At 35.5% G+C, this 24,230-nt stretch overlaps 1 protein-coding gene across 1 annotated transcript; it reads right to left on the bottom strand.

Moving 5' to 3' along the window:
* Positions 1-5,539: 5,539 nt before the first annotated feature.
* Positions 5,540-19,205, bottom strand: LOC144433739 (di-N-acetylchitobiase-like). The gene is made up of 7 exons (XM_078122098.1): positions 19,059-19,205; positions 17,951-18,086; positions 17,246-17,451; positions 8,119-8,305; positions 7,829-7,926; positions 6,159-6,317; positions 5,540-5,740 (listed from the first exon to the last, which is right to left on the bottom strand). Exons 1-7 carry the CDS (start codon positions 19,203-19,205, stop codon positions 5,540-5,542), a joined length of 1,134 nt encoding a protein of 377 aa, XP_077978224.1.
* Positions 19,206-24,230: the final 5,025 nt, after the last annotated feature.

Here is a 24,230-nt window from a genome sequence, read left to right as displayed (position 1 = left end):
ACCGCGCAGGTTCACTCACCGCGAAAGAAAATACCAGAGCACTAGACCAGTCGAACTTCTCGCATTCTGTTGATGTTGATTGAACAAGGCACAAAGTTTAGATAAATAGTTAGGTAAATCTCAGCCCACTAAAAGAACAATTTTTTATAGTGGTCTGAGAGTAAATCAACGTTTCGGTTACACGGAAGACCTTCCCCGGGATCTGTAATAAAGTTACAATGGAGTAGTGTATTAAAAACTTGTAAACTAGAGAAAAATAAAATCCGCGTCTAAGGCGTAATGTGTGTGGTTCCGATTACATTCAATTTAAAATAGGTGGGGTAGGTAGATTTCTTATTTTATTTTATCATATTTTTTTTCATGTGTGAGTATCTAGTTCAGGTTTTCCATTGTTTTCCAAATGGTCTCTGTGTTCTTTAGGCTTCCTATCAGATGCTAGATGTACAGCCATCGGATTGGAAGAATAGTTTTATATTGTCTTTTTTCGGTTGTGTCAGTTTCCGAAAAACAAGACTTCACGATTTTCGCGATTTTATTATTATTTTTCTCAAATACGTAAAAAAAAATTTTAGGGTCGACATGACAAACTAGGTGGGGTCGGGTAACTGTTCGAAATCAAACAACTTAATTTTTTTATTTGGCCTAAGTTGAAAGTATAAGCTAACCGAATATAAGCCTGTGCTGAAAAAATATTGAAGTAAAGATAATTGTGAATATATATGGGAGCAAAAACGGCAAAAAACTACCTGGTAAAGGAAAACTTTAAATAAAAAAGAGCACTATATTAAATGCGGTGTCGAAAGTAAAAGTGTTTGAAAAACAATGATAAAAACTTCAGATGAATGGACGAAAAAGGCGCGAAAAGGGTAAAACAGACAAAAGTTTACAGCATTTAAAGAAAATAAAGAATCAGAAAGTTCAGCGGTTGTTATGTTTATGGAAATGAAATAAAGCGTGGTAAAATAAAGTTGAAATATAGCATGCAGCTAGATCAATGTCAATGAAAAGATGAACAAGTAATTAATGAAGTGGTGTATGGCTTTATTGATTGCAAAAATAATGTCAAAAAATCCAGAAGTATTTTGTATAATTAAAATTAATCGATATCTACCGATATAATCGAAATTAACCGATATCGTATTACCCTGACTGATGGCAAGCCCTTCGGGCCAGATGTATATTCTTATTTTAGCTACAGTATTTCATATTTTTCGGAGTTACAAACTAATTTTAACCGTTAATTACGTGTAGTTTTTCGATGGAATCCACACTTTTATTGACATATGTACCAGTCCCTTGGGTTATGTTTTACATGTAATATTCTTCAAATTTTTTGCGTTTGTTATTCATTTTAAGGGAAATTTATTTTTTTCCAGTTACTACTTGTCTCCCAAGGGCTCTGCGTGTTCAAGTTCGTACAACTTTTTTGCAGTCACTCAGTCAGGTCACAGGAGATGGCGGTGCTGTTGTTAAGTTTACCACTAGAGGGCGGACCCGAGAGCAAGTCTATCCTTAATTAACTCAATAATGTAGTAAAAGTTGCCTGATAAGTTATCAAGCAATCAAATAATGTATCAATTAACTTTAAATTTGATAGGATGAGAAGTATCATTACTTAAGATCACGAACAAGTGTTCTCAGTAACTATTTCGTTTTTAGCACCGCTGTCAGCGACAGTTGAGTTGATTCTCCATCGGCGTCTGGAGTCTGTCGTCTGTCGTCCGTTCGTCAGCTTTTCTACTTTCAGCTTCTCCTCTAAAACTGTCGTCAATTGATTGGTGTGTAGGTGTCATTTGATAAGCAGATATAAGTTTGTTCAAGACAAATTGACTAGCTCATTAATATGCAAATGAGGTCTAACTTCAAAAATCTTCTCCTCCAAAACTACTGCGCCAATTTGTTGTGTAGGTGTCTTGGGATGGATAGATATAAGTTTATTTGTTCAAGACAAGTTGATTGGGTTATTAATATGCAAATTAGGTTTTGTAAAATGGTGACTATAATATAAAAGTACAATATTTTACCAATTTTCTAGAAACCCGAGTTATTTTTACCCCTTTTACATATTATCAGCCAAATATGTCAATATTATATTGATATTTTATCATATTCTGAAACATATCTTGGGTAACAAGGGTCTGTTGTTTGCTCCCCTTCCGAATTTCTATTTCCTGCGCCCTCTAGTGGTCACGATAACAACAATAAGTTATCCTGCAAAGCTCAATCTCTGAGAACTCACGCCAGCATTGTCTTTTCAATTTATCTCTTTTGAAATTTGAAGATTATTTCTATAATAATCTTGTAAATTTGATAGATTAGGCTCCATCAATTAAATAATTTGTTTGCCATGCTTGAATTTCCCCAAAACCTACCAGGCAGACAGACAAAATAACACACACACACACAAACCCACAACGCTAACCACAAGGAACTCATCAGGTTTACTTACTTACTTGTTTGTGTTTTGTTTGTTTGTTTACTTGTTTGTTTGTATTTGTAAACAAAACTAACTGAGCCTGAGCTCCCTGTGCGCTAACATGTCATGTAAATTTTAATTGTCAACATTCAAAATTTAATGTCTTTGATATACGTGTAGTTATTCTGAAGATATTTGAATGGCCTTTCCATTTACAATAGTACGAAATATGGCCTTGTACGGAATTCGGAAAGTTTGAGCGAAATGAAATGTTAGTTTTTCTAAATCTAACCATGAACCTGGCTACGCGCATGCGGACAGCAAACGAAGAATTTAATTGACGGCGCCTTATGGTGCCCTAGCCGTCATTATTTATGACCGGGGGGATCGGAGGAATACGGGGGGGGGGGGGGTCACTCAAAAACTTGGGATTGAAAGGGGGGTTACTCAAAAGTTGGGGTGAAAGGGTGGTTACTCAAAAACTGAGGAGTGAAATGGGGGGGGGGGTTACTCAAATTTTATGTAGTATTATTACTATCTTGTCATGTTAAAATAGCACCAGAAAGCATTCCTTCAGTCCTTGAAACCCCCTCCCGCACCCACCTCACCTGGCTCCCTCAAACTTCGATTCAACTTATATCGCCTAAATTTCAATTTTGCAAAAATACTTTGGGAATAAGCCGCAATCATTGTTATTATTTAGACCGCCTACTTTCCAATTTTACTTGTATGTATGTATGTATGTATGTATGTATGTATGTATGTATGTATGTATGTATGTATGTATGTATGTATGTATGTATGTATGTATGTATGTCTGTCTGTCTGTCTGTCTGTCTGTCTGTCTGTCTGTCTGTCTGTCTGTCTGTCTGTCTGTATGTATGTATGTATGTATGTATGTATGTATGTATGGATGTATGGAACACTCAATCAACCTCAATTTGTGTAATGTTTGTAGAACACCATATTAACAGTTATGACTGTAGAATGGTTGGGGGTTACGGAAATATTTCAAGCCAGACGGGGGGGGGGAGTTACGGAAATTTTCTGGATATAGGGCCTACAGTATTTTTAAAAATATTTTTCACATTATAATGGTTTTGGCAATTTTCAAATTATTTTATCATTGGAAGTCAAGTTGTTCTCAAAATCGGCGAAAAATGTCTGGATTTGTATATAAAGCTAAACACACATCTCTCTAGTGTTTTGTTTTTTTGCTGTAGGATATTTACGTAGTTCATCCTCGTTCCTTCACACTTATAATACAGAGTTACAAATTGACGTATACAAGCCATAAACATTTCACACCATTATTATCATACCATGGGTCTATCTATCACCAGGCAGGTTGGCTTCGCATCGACATGACTGGGTAATTTCAACTTGTCACACCTGAGTCGATCGCGCCAACATATAGCACGTATTTTATGGATTTTTTTTTTATATCTGATTACGGAGCTACGATTATCTACCAGAGATTATACCACGTAAAACTGATTGATTGTTAATATTTTGCGATTATTATTGATACACTGAAATCGGTATCATCGCTTCACTGGGTCTATATTATGTTTATATTGTTAGTGAAAATATATAATTTAGTGTGTGAAAGTTGGAAAAGGATAGTCATAGTACTATGGGGACTTTCTGCTGTAAGATGTGAAGTCTGGCTACTATATCAATTATCCATACGTCACACGATGGGCGTCCAAGACGGTAATCCATTTTAATCATAGTGTTAAAAGCTTTACGAGGGTGGTACTGTGTGTGTGTCTGTACGTACGCGTGTGTATGGACGAGTTTCTGTTTGTACTCACCCCACCCTATATCTGTATACTATACGCACAGACGGTCCAAATACATGTTTTTTTTCAACTTTTGGGACTGTGTGTCTCAACAGTCTCATTGGGTCATGTATATTGACGTACACCAGTCAATATTATTTAAAAATATATATATATGTGTGTCACTGTGCCTCTGGGTTTTATTAGCATCCAATTCAGATTTACAGTGTGTACAGGACAAGATGTCATATCTTTTGTAACAACATGCATTTGCCTATGACTATTTTTTGGCGATGTTTCTCTAACCGCGTGGTTCAGATTTGTATCAAAACGCCAAAAGGCAAATCACGATGAAAACATGGTTCTAATGATGGAATTGTTTCTAGTATTGCAAACTTGAGTGTGTCTCTTTCGTGAATGGAGGAAATGTGATGTAAGCGTTGGCGTAAAGAGCATGTTGACATATTGGGTAGATCCACATGATTTCTCACTCTTGACTTTTAAACACGTTGACATCCATAGGGGCTCTTGACTTATGGTACAATGATTGTCCCTGTACAAGTTTTCCTGGAGAACTGTAATGTTCATCAATTAGTCATTACTATGTCTATTTTTTATGACTATCTATTTTTTTTGGATCTTTCCGCCACAGTTGTCGAACAGAAACTTCACACAGATATCTGAATACTCAGAAATAAATTGAATTCGAAAGATACACGTCGATCTTCTTGTACAGCTCACCAAACCTACATACTCATTAACTCAACTGACAACCTTGTTATACATACATACATACATACATACATACATACATACATACATACATACATACACACACACACACACATACATACATACATACATACATACACACACACACATACATACATACACATACATACATACACATACATACGTACGTACGTACGTACGTACGTACGTACGCACGCACGCACACACACACACACACACACATACATACATACATACATACATACATACATACATACATACATACATACATACATACATACATACATACATACATACATACATACATATTCACAAGCAGAAATTCATGTACGTTTATTGTCCTAATACACTGCAGCTAGCTGTTCGTCTTGATTCACACATGTCCTTGAGACAACTAGCAAAGTCAATTTGACAGAGGTATTAGCTTTTTGAAGTTCATTAACGAATGAAAAGGAAACATCGCTCTTGCTCTTCGGAATATCATAAATTTGTTTAAATGCCATGATGTCTGGTGCGAGTCTTATGACGCATTACATTAGCATGTAAGCGCTATACCAAATCAACATCCCACGGATATGATTTGCTGTTAAGGAGCAAGGAACACCTTGAGGGCGTCCCACATGGCTTTGGTTTGTTCCCGTGCTCGAGGATTATCGCTGTAGTCCAGGGCGTCTCCGTTCCAGGGACCAACGCCTCGAAGTCCTCGTTGTTTGGCGTATTGATACTTGTAGGTTAGACTTTCAGGATCATCATACCACATTTGACGTGTCTTGTTATCCGATGATTTCTATATATATTGCAATGAAATAGGGAAAGGGACAACTATTAATAGGAAAAAAACATACTTTGTACCTTTTGAAATGAGAGAGAGAGAGAGAGAGAGAGAGAGAGAGAGAGAGAGAGAGAGAGAGAGAGAGAGAGAGAGAGAGAGAGAGAGAGAGAGAGAGAGAGAGAGAGAGAGAGAGAGAGAGAGGGAGGGAGGGAGGGAGGGAGGGAGGGAGGGAGGGAGAGAGAGAGAGAGAGAGAGGGGGGGGAGGGAGGGAGGGGAGAGAGGGAGGGAGGGAGAGAGAGAGAGAGAGAGAGAGAGAGAGAGAGAGAGAGAGAGAGAGAGAGAGAGAGAGAGAGAGAGAGAGAGAGAGAGAGAGAGAGAGAGAGAGAGAGAGAGAGAGGGAGGAGCAGGTGAAGCGTTAACGGTGGATACTCACGACGTAGTTGAAATACGGGGATTTGTATTTTTCACTCCATAATCTTGTGGTTGTCGCGTTATTTGCAAATAGAGTCATTACATCACGGTAGTGTTTCTCGTCTCCGGCATCCTCACTACACAGCGGCCACACTGGTTCATTGTCTATGATGCAAGTTGTCTAGGAGGGAAATCTTATAATTAGAGAGACAATGAGAGCAGTAAAGAGGGAAAGGGGACAGATATAAAGAGTATGAGAAATATAGAACTAAAGAAAGATGCAATGACAGCCATTAATAAGCTAGTATAGGAGAATGGATACAAGGAAGTAAACGTGCGAATATAGACAGACAGACAGACAGACAGACAGACAGAAAGACAGATAGATAGACAGGCAAGCAGGCAGACAGACAAATATATAGGTAGGCAGTCAGTCATGTAGATAGGTACGCTGATGAGGCAGGTGAGGAGGAAGGTGTATACGTAGATCGGTAGGCAGGGAGGTATATAGATTAGTCGGAAGGTAAACTGACGGACGGACGGATGGATGGATGGATGGATGGATGGTTGGTTGGGTAGGTGGGTGAGCAAGAAAAAAGTGTAGCGAGAACAACTTAGATACTCATATCAGGGAGATGGAGGAACATAAATAACCTTATCACCAAAGAAATTGTTACAGAGAAATAGAGTAATATGTTTGAGAAGATGTGCACAGTACGACTTTATAGTCCCATAGTACGACTATATAGTCCCAGATTGACATTGTCAATTATATGTTATTGTTACCAATCTGTATAACAGTAAAACACGTCCACCCACATTTCTATATTTCTATCTTTTGACGTTTGTAGTCATATATAAGGTAAGTTAATTGATTGAGTCAACATTGCAACTTTTTACTTTCTGACAACAAATCTTGGCGACGTTGATTACACCTAGCAACAATTTGATGGACATCAAGGGTACACGTGTCGCATTCACTAATCCTTACTATCGCTATTGTCAAATTCTAAGGTTGCAATTATTCTATTTTAGTATTAAAATCGGGTCATGCGCATTGGGCCAAATAAAAGAAAGTGTGTGTTTCCGATAATCTGACCGACCCTAATTAACATATTTTACTGTAACATCAAAAAGGTAAAATTTTGACAATTTACGTCTATTATTTCAATGTGTACATTTGCTTGCCCAAGTATCTTTGGTTACTTTTTAAAAAAATCACATTCCAGAGAGAAACGATGTCATTTCATCCTACAACAACACAGTCTGCATATTGTGTTTGTCTACTTCTGAATCACATAATTGTCTTCATTTACTTCTTTAACACCTCATCAACTGTTAAGACAGTATTGTGATCAACAAGTATCTTGTCTTTTGGTAGACGTAATTTAAAAAAATGTAAAAATAAAATAAAACCCCGACCTACCTTCCCTATTTTCTGAAGTCATGTTATCGGAAACAAATAGTGTTTTTAGTTTAGCCTTATCACATCATTATTTTGTAACGAATGGACGAGTGTGTGCGATTAATCGTATTAATCGGTTATTGAACGAAGGACGCTTCAACTAATATCATTTATAATGATGATGTGAAGAAGAAAAAATGACCATGAACCATTCCGATCAAGTTGTGTTATATATGACAAATGTTTGCTTTCTCTTATATGTTTTGTTATACTTCTGGTCTACTTACTCCAGAGAGACTTTGACACGGATAGGTGTATCCATACCATGGTACGCCTAAGACAAGCTTAGAGGGTGGGATGCCTAACTTAAAGTAATCTTCAATTCCTAATATCAAAGGGAAAAAAATGTAAATGAGAAAACTTGAGGAATGATGACAAGTTGAAGACTTGTACTTAATAACAGACACATAACACAACACATACACTAAACATAAATACCAGTAGATCGAGACAACGTTCTGCTGTTAGGCAGTACAATAACCCTTTCCTTTGATTGCCCATGTGTGTTTAACCTCACCTTTGACCGTCCTATCGTAAGGGGCGTTGGCCCTCGCTTCACATTGACCGTATTCATTCATAAAATCTTGCTCGTCATAACCCATCACGTAAAGGAAATCAGCCACCTCTGCTAGCCCTTTGTAGTCATAGCAACGGAAACTACTCTCGATGCTACAAGAGGAAGTGTAGGCGACATCAAAGGTAACCTGTACAACATACGACATATAAATACGGTAAGGAAATTTACATTTATTTGAGCAAAAAACTTTGCCATTACTATCACCATTAGACTACAATAAATTGCAGGTGAGACAGTACTATTGTGTATGTCTTATCACTGCCATTACTATCACCGTAAGACTACAATGAATTACAGGTGAGACAGTACTATTGTGTATGTCTTATCACTGCCATTACTATCACCGTAAGACTACAATAAATTACAGGTGAGACAGTACTATTGTGTATACCTTATCACTGCCATTACTATCACCATTAGACTACAATAAATTACAGGTGAGACAGTACTATTGTGTATGTCTTATCACTGCCATTACTATCACCATTAGACTACAATAAATTACAGGTGAGACAGTACTATTGTGTATGTCTTATCACTGCCATTACTATCACCATTAGACTACAATAAATTACAGGTGAGACAGTACTATTGTGTATGTCTTATCACTGCCATTACTATCACCATTAGACTACAATAAATTACAGGTGAGACAGTACTATTGTGTATGTCTTATCACTGTCATTACTATCACCATTAGACTACAATGAATTACAGGTGAGACAGTACTATTGTGCATGTCTTATCACTGCCATTACTATCACCGTAAGACTACAATAAATTACAGGCGAGACAGTACTATTGTGTATGTCTTATCACTGCCATTACTATCACCATTAGACTACAATAAATTACAGGTGAGACAGTACTATTGTGTATGTTTTATCACTGCCATTACTATCACCGTAAGACTACAATAAATTACAGGTGAGACAGTACTATTGTGTATGTTTTATCACTGCCATTACTATCACCATTAGACTACAATAAATTACAGGTGAGACAGTACTATTGTGTATGTTTTATCACTGCCATTACTATCACCATTAGACTACAATGAATTACAGGTGAGACAGTACTATTGTGTATGTTTTATCACTGCCATTACTATCACCATTAGACTACAATAAATTACAGGTGAGACAGTACTATTGTGTATGTTTTATCACTGCCATTACTATCATCGTAAGACTACAATAAATTACAGGTGAGACAGTACTATTGTGTATGTTTTATCACTGCCATTACTATCACCATTAGACTACAATAAATTACAGGTGAGACAGTACTATTGTGTATGTTTTATCACTGCCATTACTATCACCATTAGACTACAATAAATTACAGGTGAGACAGTACTATTGTGTATGTTTTATCACTGCCATTACTATCATCGTAAGACTACAATAAATTACAGGTGAGACAGTACTATTGTGTATGTCTTATCACTGCCATTACTATCACCATAAGACTACAATAAATTACAGGTGAGACAGTACTATTGTGTATGTTTTATCACTGCCATTACTATCACCGTAAGACTACAATAAATTACAGGTGAGACAGTACTATTGTGTATGTCTTATCACTGCCATTACTATCATCGTAAGACTACAATAAATTACAGGTGAGACAGTACTATTGTGTATGTCTTATCACTGCCATTACTATCACCATAAGACTACAATAAATTACAGGTGAGACAGTACTATTGTGTATATCTTATCACTGCCATTACTATCACCATTAGACTACAATAAATTACAGGTGAGACAGTACTATTGTGTATGTCTTATCACTGCCATTACTATCATCGTAAGACTACAATAAATTACAGGTGAGACAGTACTATTGTGTATGTTTTATCACTGCCATTACTATCACCATTAGACTACAATAAATTACAGGTGAGACAGTACTATTGTGTATGTCTTATCACTGCCATTACTATCACCATTAGACTACAATAAATTACAGGTGAGACAGTACTATTGTGTATGTCTTATCACTGACATTACTATCACCGTAAGACTACAATAAATTACAGGTGAGACAGTACTATTGTGTATGTCTTATCACTGCCATTACTATCACCATAAGACTACAATAAATTACAGGTGAGACAGTACTATTGTGTATATCTTATCACTGCCATTACTATCACCATTAGACTACAATAAATTACAGGTGAGACAGTACTATTGTGTATGTTTTATCACTGCCATTACTATCACCATTAGACTACAATAAATTACAGGTGAGACAGTACTATTGTGTATGTCTTATCACTGCCATTACTATCACCATTAGACTACAATGAATTACAGGTGAGACAGTACTATTGTGTATGTTTTATCACTGCCATTACTATCACCATTAGACTACAATAAATTACAGGTGAGACAGTACTATTGTGTATGTCTTATCACTGCCATTACTATCACCGTAAGACTACAATAAATTACAGGTGAGACAGTACTATTGTGTATGTTTTATCATTGCCATTACTATCACCATACGACTACAATAAATTACAGGTGAGACAGTACTATTGTGTAAGTTTTATCACTGCCATTACTATCACCATTAGACTACAATAAATTACAGGTGAGACAGTACTATTGTGTATGTCTTATCACTGCCATTACTATCACCATTAGACTACAATAAATTACAGGTGAGACAGTACTATTGTGTATGTTTTATCACTGCCATTACTATCACCATTAGACTACAATAAATTACAGGTGAGACAGTACTATTGTGTAAGTTTTATCACTGCCATTACTATCACCATTAGACTACAATAAATTACAGGTGAGACAGTACTATTGTGTATGTCTTATCACTGCCATTACTATCACCATTAGACTACAATAAATTACAGGTGAGACAGTACTATTGTGTAAGTTTTATCACTGCCATTACTATCACCATTAGAGACAGTACTATTGTGTATGTTTTATCACTGCCATTACTATCACCGTAAGCCTACAATAAATTACAGGTGAGACAGTACTATTGTGTATGTTTTATCACTGCCATTACTATCACCGTAAGACTACAATAAATTACAGGTGAGACAGTACTATTGTGTATGTTTTATCACTGTCATTACTATCACCGTAAGACTACAATAAATTACAGGTGAGACAGTACTATTGTGTAAGTTTTATCACTGCCATTACTATCACCATTAGAGACAGTACTATTGTGTATGTTTTATCACTGCCATTACTATCACCGTAAGACTACAATAAATTACAGGTGAGACAGTACTATTGTGTATGTTTTATCACTGTCATTACTATCACCGTAAGACTACAATAAATTACAGGTGAGACAGTACTATTGTGTATGTATTATCACTGTCATTACTATCACCATAAGACTACAATAAATTACAGGTGAGACAGTACTATTGTGTATATCTTATCACTGCCATTACTATCACCGTAAGACTACAATAAATTACAGGTGAGACAGTACTATTGTGTATGTCTTATCACTGCCATTACTATCACCATTAGACTACAATAAATTACAGGTGAGACAGTACTATTGTGTATGTCTTATCACTGCCATTACTATCACCATTAGACTACAATGAATTACAGGTGAGACAGTACTATTGTGTATGTATTATCACTGCCATTACTATCACCATTAGACTACAATAAATTACAGGTGAGACAGTACTATTGTGTAAGTTTTATCACTGCCATTACTATCACCATTAGACTACAATAAATTACAGGTGAGACAGTACTATTGTGTATGTCTTATCACTGCCATTACTATCACCATAAGACTACAATAAATTACAGGTGAGACAGTACTATTGTGTATGTTTTATCACTGCCATTACTATCATCGTAAGACTACAATAAATTACAGGTGAGACAGTACTATTGTGTAAGTTTTATCACTGCCATTACTATCACCATTAGAGACAGTACTATTGTGTATGTTTTATCACTGCCATTACTATCACCGTAAGACTACAATAAATTACAGGTGAGACAGTACTATTGTGTATGTATTATCACTGCCATTACTATCACCATTAGACTACAATAAATTACAGGTGAGACAGTACTATTGTGTAAGTTTTATCACTGCCATTACTATCACCATTAGACTACAATAAATTACAGGTGAGACAGTACTATTGTGTATGTCTTATCACTGCCATTACTATCACCATTAGACTACAATAAATTACAGGTGAGACAGTACTATTGTGTAAGTTTTATCACTGCCATTACTATCACCATTAGAGACAGTACTATTGTGTATGTTTTATCACTGCCATTACTATCACCGTAAGACTACAATAAATTACAGGTGAGACAGTACTATTGTGTATGTTTTATCACTGCCATTACTATCACCGTAAGACTACAATAAATTACAGGTGAGACAGTACTATTGTGTATGTTTTATCACTGCCATTACTATCACCGTAAGACTACAATAAATTACAGGTGAAACAGTACTATTGTGTATGTATTATCACTGTCATTACTATCACCGTGACACTACAATAAATTACAGGTGAGACAGTACTATTGTGTAAGTTTTATCACTGCCATTACTATCACCATTAGAGACAGTACTATTGTGTATGTTTTATCACCGCCATTACTATCACCGTAAGACTACAATAAATTACAGGTGAGACAGTACTATTGTGTATGTTTTATCACTGCCATTACTATCACCGTAAGACTACAATAAATTACAGGTGAGACAGTACTATTGTGTATGTTTTATCACTGCCATTACTATCACCGTAAGACTACAATAAATTACAGGTGAAACAGTACTATTGTGTATGTATTATCACTGTCATTACTATCACCGTAAGACTACAATAAATTACAGGTGAGACAGTACTATTGTGTATGTATTATCACTGCCATTACTATCACCGTAAGATTACAATAAATTACAGGTGAGACAGTACTATTGTGTATGTATTATCACTGTCATTACTATCACCATAAGACTACAATAAATTACAGGTGAGACAGTACTATTGTGTATATCTTATCACTGCCATTACTATCACCGTAAGACTACAATAAATTACAGGTGAGACAGTACTATTGTGTATGTCTTATCACTGCCATTACTATCACCATTAGACTACAATGAATTACAGTTGAGACAGTACTATTGTGTATGTATTATCACTGCCATTACTATCACCATTAGACTACAATAAATTACAGGTGAGACAGTACTATTGTGTATGTTTTATCACTGCCATTACTATCACCATTAGACTACAATGAATTACAGGTGAGACAGTACTATTGTGTATGTCTTATCACTGTCATTACTATCACCATTAGACTACAATAAATTACAGGTGAGACAGTACTATTGTGTATGTTTTATCACTGCCATTACTATCACCATTAGACTACAATAAATTACAGGTGAGACAGTACTATTGTGTATGTCTTATCACTGCCATTACTATCACCATTAGACTACAATAAATTACAGGTGAGACAGTACTATTGTGTATGTCTTATCACTGTCATTACTATCACCATTAGACTACAATGAATTACAGGTGAGACAGTACTATTGTGTATGTTTTATCACTGCCATTACTATCACCATTAGACTACAATAAATTACAGGTGAGACAGTACTATTGTGTATGTCTTATCACTGCCATTACTATCACCATTAGACTACAATAAATTACAGGTGAGACAGTACTATTGTGTAAGTTTTATCACTGCCATTACTATCACCATTAGAGACAGTACTATTGTGTATGTTTTATCACTGCCATTACTATCACCGTAAGACTACAATAAATTACAGGTGAGACAGTACTATTGTGTATGTTTTATCACTGCCATTACTATCACCGTAAGACTACAATAAATTACAGGTGAGACAGTACTATTGTGTATGTTTTATCACTGCCATTACTATCACCGTAAGACTACAATAAATTACAGGTGAAACAGTACTATTGTGTATGTATTATCACTGTCATTACTATCACCGTGACACTACAATAAATTACAGGTGAGACAGTACTATTGTGTAAGTTTTATCACTGCCATTACTATCACCATTAGAGACAGTACTATTGTGTATGTTTTATCACCGCCATTACTATCACCGTAAGACTACAATAAATTACAGGTGAGACAGTACTATTGTGTATGTTTTATCACTGCCATTACTATCACCGTAAGACTACAATAAATTACAGGTGAGACAGTACTATTGTGTATGTTTTATCACTGCCATTACTATCACCGTAAGACTACAATAAATTACAGGTGAAACAGTACTATTGTGTATGTATTATCACTGTCATTACTATCACCGTAAGACTACAATAAATTACAGGTGAGACAGTACTATTGTGTATGTATTATCACTGCCATTACTATCACCGTAAGATTACAATAAATTACAGGTGAGACAGTACTATTGTGTATGTATTATCACTGTCATTACTATCACCATAAGACTACAATAAATTACAGGTGAGACAGTACTATTGTGTATATCTTATCACTGCCATTACTATCACCGTAAGACTACAATAAATTACAGGTGAGACAGTACTATTGTGTATGTCTTATCACTGCCATTACTATCACCATTAGACTACAATGAATTACAGTTGAGACAGTACTATTGTGTATGTATTATCACTGCCATTACTATCACCATTAGACTACAATAAATTACAGGTGAGACAGTACTATTGTGTATGTTTTATCACTGCCATTACTATCACCATTAGACTACAATGAATTACAGGTGAGACAGTACTATTGTGTATGTCTTATCACTGTCATTACTATCACCATTAGACTACAATAAATTACAGGTGAGACAGTACTATTGTGTATGTTTTATCACTGCCATTACTATCACCATTAGACTACAATAAATTACAGGTGAGACAGTACTATTGTGTATGTCTTATCACTGCCATTACTATCACCATTAGACTACAATAAATTACAGGTGAGACAGTACTATTGTGTATGTCTTATCACTGTCATTACTATCACCATTAGACTACAATGAATTACAGGTGAGACAGTACTATTGTGTATGTTTTATCACTGCCATTACTATCACCATTAGACTACAATAAATTACAGGTGAGACAGTACTATTGTGTATGTCTTATCACTGCCATTACTATCACCATTAGACTACAATAAATTACAGGTGAGACAGTACTATTGTGTATGTCTTATCACTGCCATTACTATCACCATAAGACTACAATGAATTACAGGTGAGACAGTACTATTGTGTATGTTTTATCACTGCCATTACTATCAGTATTAGACTACAATAAAAACAGACAGTGATCCAAATGACAGAGAGACAGTTCAAACAAAGTCGTTAATAAATGACTCTACGGAGACGCATCAATTTGAAACAAAATCAAAGATGTAGCAAGATATGAGGATAGACAGATAAACATTAGAACACAGTTGTTCAGAGATATGCACAGAATGACGGATATACGGCAGCAGAAAGTAAAACAGACAACACATTAGTGTTGTAAATATATATGTACGTATACACATAGTTTCATATAAATATATATACATACATATATATATATATATATATATATATATATATATATATATATATATATATATATATATATATATATATATATATATATATATATATATATATATATATATATATATATATAACAGTCAACATTTTTCCTGACAGCTCTCGCTGACTTAGAGCTTCTTATAGAGAAAGTTCAATATACATTTAATCGTTAAAACATATCAGCGACATATTTCGCTTTCCAACTAAATCTCTAAAACCACGGTTTAAACTATATTTGTATTTGTCTAATGACAAAGTTCAGTGCTGGCACCATGTGGACCCTTTACGCTGTTGACTGCCAAAACGCTGCAAACAATATGGATATAAAGCCATACACGGATGGAGTGAGAGACATTCGTACTTCTATGAAGCTCACACCAAACTCCTCTCATCAGCAAATTGCACCACTTCAATTGGTTGAATAAAATGAAAAAGTGTAACGAAAAAAGATCAACTAACTGCGCGTCTATGCTGACCAACATGCTTATTACTATACCCTTCACTCGCAGTAGCATTCATGAAAATGTAAAGATTATGAAATCTTTTAAAAAAATGCTAATTGCGGTAGACAAGTTAGGTTATTAATGGACCGAATATATGGTAGATATAGAAAAACGATGCCAAAATGTTTTGATTTCAAAATCACACAACTATCATGTTTTTTTTGTTTTTGTTTTTATTTTTAATTCACAACTACCAGGTTTCAGTGTAGCACGACAGATGGTCGAACTCTGATGATATGATATATCCATGCATTTACGACATCAGTGGTTATAAAACACCACCTGTTCTGCCTTTTTAGAGGTAAAGCGATCGAAAAGTAAAATCGAACTCATTTGTCATTTTTTTCTGAATATCACTCGATTACTTTATAATGTGTACAGACGACATATGGTACAACACTTAAGACATACTCGATAGAAATGTTACAAATCAAAGCTTATTATTCTCGTCTCGACGGAATCATTATTAAATGAACAGATGGACAGGGGGGTGAACGTGTATGTATGTATGTATGTATGTATGTATGTATGTATGTATGTATGTATGTATGTATGTATGTATGTATGTGTGTGTATGTATGTATGTATGTATGTATGTATGTATGTATGTATGTATGTATGTATGTATGTATGTATGAATGTGTGTGTGTATGTATGTATGTATGTATGTATGTATGTATGTATGTATGTGTGTGTGTATGTATGTATGTATGTATGTGTGTGTGTGTGTATGTATGTATGTATGTATGTATGTATGTATGTATGTATGTATGTATGTATGTGTGTGTGTATGTATGTATGTATGTATGTATGTATGTATGTATGTTGTATGTATGTATGTATGTATGTATGTATGTATGTATGTATGTATGTATGTATGTCTCCCATCCATCTATTTAGAATTCACACACATCTCATAATCTCACCTGTGAGCCAGGTATTTTCTGGTGGAAAGCATGTGTAGTCTCGTTGACTAACATAGTCAGGTGACGAATTCTTTCTGGTTCGACCAATGGTGATTCAAAGTCAAAGTTAATTCCATCCATATGCCAATCCAATGCTTGCTGTACCTTTCCGTCAATCCATCGACGACGGTCGTCTGCGTTTGTCAGGTTTTCCTTTGGGAACGAGGCTGACATTAAAGTTGGACAAAGACGAGAATGGTTATATCATAGTTGAGTTTCTTTAGATATTTCATTGCTTACTTTGTACCAAAAGAAGTCATATTATCATCGCATGACGTTTCATTGTTTCAGTCATGATAAAGCTCCTAACATTCTTTACTTCACAAAAAAAGTCTCACGCCTAGTTTACTGCAGGTCTGTCCTCACTCAGACTTGCCAAATTTTATAAGTCTATAGGTGAAAACTACTTGTGATATAGTAGAGTATATGTGTTGTATTGCTATATATATATATATATATATATATATATATATATATATATATATATATATATTATATATATATATATATATATATATATATATATACATACATACATACATATATTTGTGTGTGTGTGTGTGATAAAAATGAGTTTTGACCTATGAATATGAATGAAACGATTATATTTTCAAAATTAAAGATAGTAGACATCTTCCAAAGTTGAAGACGAACATACTTGCATACCTGTCAGCACAAGCCTGGCTTTGTGAGCATGCGCTGTGCACAATAACTCGGGATCGAAGTCGAAAAACATAGCAACGGTGGTTACCATGGACCAGTCGTAGAATTTCCACGTATCCTCGGTACGAAATACAAATATCTAATGAACGGAAAGTCAAATCGAATTAGATTTTCAGTAAACCGTGATGAAAAAAAACAAGACTGGGCACGGAAATGTTAATTTATGGAAATGTAGAACGTGAGTACATAAATGAATATGGCAGGTATTTCAACAATTGCCTGAGAGATTATGATCACTTGCTATACATACTGCTTTAGGGTAAGTTTAGATTGTTTTATCGTTATAGCTCTTTAATACGCCAGTTCATTGGTATGGAAATTATTAAATTTGACAATGAATTAGACAGTCATACACGTTTATTTCTCTGCTCCCCCTCAGGTTTTATTAGCATACTTATACACTAGCATGCCTAAGTAAGGGAACAAACAGAATTTCATGGGGGGGGGTACTGAGGAGAAAATAGCGGCTGGTGTGGGCAAGGGAAAATCTTGGTGTGCGATCGTAAGTGGTCTTGACCAAATTAAACATCTGAAGCGGCCGTTTACCTTGTACATTTTACAAAATATCTTGATATCCCCCTCCACCCACTCCCCAACATCCATCACTGTGATCATATTTCTCCCCTAAATCAAGATAAGACAGTGTATAGTTTAGAGTCAAAACAAGATTTCTCATTGAACGCGAGGCCCACATCTATTTGTAAAGAAATCTGAACTTATGATATATGGAAACTGAAGTCTACGTTTTCTGTTACTTTTGTGTAGTGTACCGCAAATATGATAGGACCACGATTTTTTTGGGATGGCTTTGGAGGAGAGGAGGGGGGAGAAGAGGGGGTTGCAAAAAAAAATTAAAATGCTGTGTCCTCAGTTGCCCCATTGCCGTAAATTCTCCTCAGCTGCCCCCCCCCCCCCCCAACCGCCGTAAATTCTGCCCTTCCCTGGTGTACAGTAGATTAGTTACTAATATTGACCTTACGCAGATCACAAAATCACAAATAGTACGATACACCATGATGAAGGATATCATATATTACGAAGTGTAACTTACCTCTTTCTCAGGTTGGGATTGTATGGGTTTACATAGCGAAGGATCAGAGCAAGGGCAACTGCTACTAGTAGCTAGTGATTCTGCTGTAGACACCACTATAATTATTAAACAGGTCACAACCGAGGTGATACAGAGTGGGGACGCCATGACGATACTGTCTATTGTAGGTCACCCAATTGGTCTAAAACTACGTACTATTTACAGACTTTGAAGTTTGAACTGTGTGTGCGTGACCCTCGGCCACGTACACATGTTAACACTGCCAACAATGTGGACACACTTATGAAACTATTGGTCAAATCGTTTTCAAACTGCGATATTTAAAAAATAAATACTGCAATCGAACCACTCTCAACTTAGGATATACATATATCCGAACAAAATCGATGTCCCCCCTTGGGTTCGGATAATTGGAGTTTTACTGTATATAATATATATATACAATATATAAATATATTTTATATATTATATATATTATATATACATGTATATATTATATATAATATATATATATATATATATATATATATATATATATATATATATATTAATAAATGCTTTATTTCATTTAGACAAAATGTAGCAAGAAATGTCGCTCTTGATATCTTTAAATGCTGAATAAAGATTGGATTCCGATTGGTGTCTGTATGCTTGCATCAAACAAAGCCAGTGAACATTAATATGCGACATGCAGTACATGCATACATCGTACAGTATTGCGATATTATAAGTTGTATAAGCATTGAATTGATTGGTCAGAGACCATGACATAATATAAATAAGTATAAGGAACCATGGAAACTGCCTGGATACGGCTCCAAGGTGACAGTCTGTAGTCTAATCTTTGTAATATTTTCAATTGGAATATGTAGTGCCAGAGGTTGTGGAACAGCCTTAGCATACGACAATATATGAAAGACGAAGTTAGAATGCAGATGATATAATATACATATGAATGTTTGGGCATTTGGCGTTTCATTGTACTATACGCATAGATAGACAGACAAATAGATATGTATATAGATAGATAGATAGATAGGTAGGTAGGTAGGTAGGTAGGTAGGTAGGTAGGTAATTAGATAGGTAGGTAGATAGATAGATAGATAGATAGATAGATAGATAGATAGATAGATAGATAGATAGATAGATAGATAGATAGATAGGTGGGTAGGTAGGTAGGTAGGTAGGTATGTAGGTAGGTAGGTAGGCAGGCAGGCAGCAGGCAGGCAGGTAGGTAGGTAGATAGATAGATGGATAGATATAGATAGATAGATAGATAGATAGATAGATAGATAGATAGATAGATAGATAGATAGATACATACATACATACATACATACATACATACATACATACATACATGCATACACCATACATACATACATACATACATACATACATACATACCATAGCGCATTTGGAATTCTGCAAATTGATACGTAGTATGAGACGAACATCTATGTCATCCAATAGTATTAGCCCAGATCAATGGTATAGCTATTTCCATTAATTACTGGACAACCCAACGACTACCGATTTAAATCTTGAATTTCGAGACTCTCTCCTGACCGCTCTCCAAATAAATTTACAAATTTCACTTCATGAAATATCGTTTACAAATACTTTTTTTCTTCAAAATTGTTCAGTGACCTTTACACTGTATCTTGAATTGAGGTACACACAACGTATGTTATATAAAGTCGTTGTTTTGCTGTACTTTATTTCAACGTTTAACTCGAGGGTGATGTTTGCAACCTTACCATTTCGATCATGCCTAATCATGGCCGCCATTTGGGGTTGTAGCTAGCTCTAAAATGTTGGCACCCTGATGGAGTCCACGAGGACATCGCCAGGTTTGATATTTTCTTCGCTTAGCAAAGGAAAATGCGAATATCATAAAGGGCATTGTCACTTCGAGCCCTGGACAATTCTTTGCAAGTTAGAATAATTTTATGAAAAACCTGGAAAAAATAATGGCTATTTCAAACGCGGTGAATCATATTTCGAGCCGTGCAGAACTAAATATGTGATGTAGAAAACTAGTTTGTTTAATTTGGCTTGTTTGAAATTATCAACTCACAATATTACACTTTCTTCATTTAATGTAGCTATAATTATGTTGAAAAGCTACTCTTAGTCCAACCACGTGGCAATTTCAATAAATCTTATGGCCAGAGGGCTTTTTCAGTATTCGCACCCTCTCTGTGAAATTCACTTCCATTTGAAATAAGAAATATAATGACTGTTGACATTTTTAAACATAGTTTCCTTACAAGAAATAAAATAATAATAATAATATAATTAGAACTCTTTTATAATGTTTGTTTTTATCGTTTTGGTAAATCGTTGGCTTTATATACAAGTTTACATCCAAGTCGAAAAAAATGGTTGCACTAGCAATTTATTGTTGGAAAATATTACGTTACTATATTGGTACGACAAGCTTTTAATAGGCAAACACAAAAATACCAGCATTTGTTGATTGTAAAGGGCAGTGTGAAGGTAGGGGGCAGCTGAAAGCTTCTAAATCCTTATACGACCCTTTCTATGCATTCCTGAAAAGTGAACGAAATATAGAAGAAATAAATAAGCGATATCCTCAGAGTGCAAATCCAACATCTGCATATCTACATTTGCATTTTTGAATGGAGAGAGAGAGAGAGAGAGAGAGAGAGAGAGAGAGAGAGAGAGAGAGAGAGAGAGAGAGAGAGAGAGAGAGAGAGAGAGAGAGAGAGAGAGAGAGAGAGAGAGAGAGAGAGGAGAGAGAGAGAGAGAGAGAGAGAGAGAGAGGAGGATGGACAGACAGACGGACGGAAAGACGGGCAGTCAGTCAGGTAGAGACTAAAAGAAGGTTTTTAGAAGCAAATATGCCTTTTATACTAGCATAAACAGTTTATGCATACTTTAATGACTGACTATATCTGATTGAGTTGGAATTATTTGTATTAAGAAGTATTATTAGCTAACGTGAAGTACTGTCAGGAATTTATTAGGTTTGGTATCATATTTCGTTAAAGAATTCACTCTTATCAATGTATACTACTTGATATGATGTAATTTCGTGATTTCGAAAGTCACGTGATATCACAGAGGATGTGGACAATTATTCCAAGTGAACATTACTTGATATTAAGTGATATAACGGCATTTTATTCATTTCGAACGTACCAGAAACAAGTTCTCATATGATAACGACATTGAAGAGAGTTTAATAATGTTTTGATATGTCCTCGCCCTTCTACCTTGAATAATCAAATGAATAATTTCCTAAATGCTAACTTTCACCATCAAACTATAACCTTCAATATTTGATAACAATACAATGGAAATTGAAAGCACAGCGGGGATATCATGATATATCTTTCTTTGCATTTCCTGTCAACCAATTGTCACTTGTCTATCTCCCATGACACAGGGTTTGATTTGTTTTCCGAATGAACGTGCCTAAGACCATATCATGTATACGAAGGTACAGACGGTTGGAACATTCGTTTCCTTGGAGAGGTCACGTGAGAAGGATATTGCAAGCACGTGTAAGTTAATGATGCGTACAATCACAAGCAATTTAGCAAAGTTTTTCATGGTCTTCGACCTTGTGTCGTTTCATCGTAATGACAGATCATTGCAAGGGAATATGTTCAGGCAGCAAGTAAAACTATTTCACTACTTTTAAACCCACATTTAGTTGGCTTACTTTAATACGCTACTTACAGCGAGGTTGTCGTTAGTGTTCACTGGCTCTGTTTTGATACAACTATGTAGAACCCAACAAGAAATTTCACATGCTACACTCTAAGAATGCAAGATTGAATGACTGCAACATTTTGTCTAAATACAATGAACTAACGAGCCACCATGCAGACATCAAAACATTGGCGCCCTAGTGTCTTCATCCAGTTGCAACACGTTTAAAGTGTTTACTTCATTTAGACAAAATGTAGCAAGAAATGTTGATCTTACCAGCTTTAAGTGTATAGTGGGTAGTTTCTTATTGGTTTCTGTGTTGTTGTATCAGTGAACACTAACATGAAATGGGCTGTAGATTTGACCATAACAAAAATACTGACAGGTTTGAGATAATGGTTCCCATTTATGCCATACTCCTCTTTTGATTTTCATGTAGTTTGATAGTTTACACCAATATTTTTTCTTCACTCAACCGATATACCAGTGACACATTAAAGGGGCTTGTCAGTACGTACGGAAGACAAAATTAACAAATGCCTCGAGTGTTTTCCTTGGGTGAATGGAGCAAACTAATACAACAAATAATACAACTGTAACTGCGCATGCTCATTATTAAGGAATGAGTGGATAATACTGACAATTCTGAACGTTCTCAACCTATACTTTGAAAACTGTAGAACACAATGATGTAGATGCCTGCTATCGAGAAGTAGATAGACCAGGCTATAAATCCCTTATTTGCTGTAGGATTGCGTACACTTTGGTTTTCGCTTGGTTTATAATAGCGAAGCAATAGCTTTCGCACAATGTTTGAGTGACTGAATTTTTATAACAAATACCTAAATGTTAGTTTCTAGCGAAGCAAGGTACATCACAGGAATCATTTTAGTGCTGTATCGTTGTACATGTACATAGCTACCGGCGCAGATACGAATACAAAGTACACATATGAAGTGTACACAATATCATAATATTCCGCCCAAAACCACCATTCTCCCCTTTCAAACCAAACTTGGCGATGTCCTCGTGGACTCCATCAGGGTTCTAACATTTTAGTGATAGCTACACCCCCAAATGGCGGCCATGATTAGGTATGATCGAAATGGTAACATTGCAAACATCACCCTCGAGTTAATGTTGATATAGGGTACAATCAAACTGCGACATTTAAAAAACAAATACTGCAATCGAACCACTCTCAACTTAGGATATGTATAATATATATAATATATATTTTATGTCATTTACACAAAATGTAGCAAGAAATGTCGCTCTTGATATCTTTAAAGGCAGAATAAAGATTGGTTTCTGATTGGCGTCTGTATGCTTGTATCAAACAAAGCCAGTACAGGCAGTACATGCATACAACGTACAGTATTGCGATATTATGAGTTGTGTAAGGATTGAGTTGATGGGTCACAGACCGTGACATGAAAGTCACATAATATAAAGAAATATAAGGAACCATGGAAACTGCCTGGATAC

This window comes from Glandiceps talaboti, chromosome 4 (assembly GCF_964340395.1).
Source record: "Glandiceps talaboti chromosome 4, keGlaTala1.1, whole genome shotgun sequence".
NCBI lineage: Eukaryota > Metazoa > Hemichordata > Enteropneusta > Spengelidae > Glandiceps > Glandiceps talaboti.
The sequence above is the reverse complement of the archived record's forward strand: the minus strand, read 5'-3'. Positions and strand labels throughout refer to the sequence as shown.

Excerpts from the sequence above, each read along its gene's own strand:
- LOC144433739 (XM_078122098.1), bottom strand. The coding sequence starts at position 19,205 with ATGGCGTCCCCACTCTGTATCACCTCGGTTGTGACCTGTTTAATAATT. Across the intron at positions 17,452-17,950 it reads AGCCAGGCTTGTGCTGACAG|CCTCGTTCCCAAAGGAAAAC; the intron begins GTATGCAAGTAT and ends CTTTAATGTCAG. Across the intron at positions 8,306-17,245 it reads AGAAAATACCTGGCTCACAG|GTTACCTTTGATGTCGCCTA; the intron begins GTGAGATTATGA and ends TATGTTGTACAG.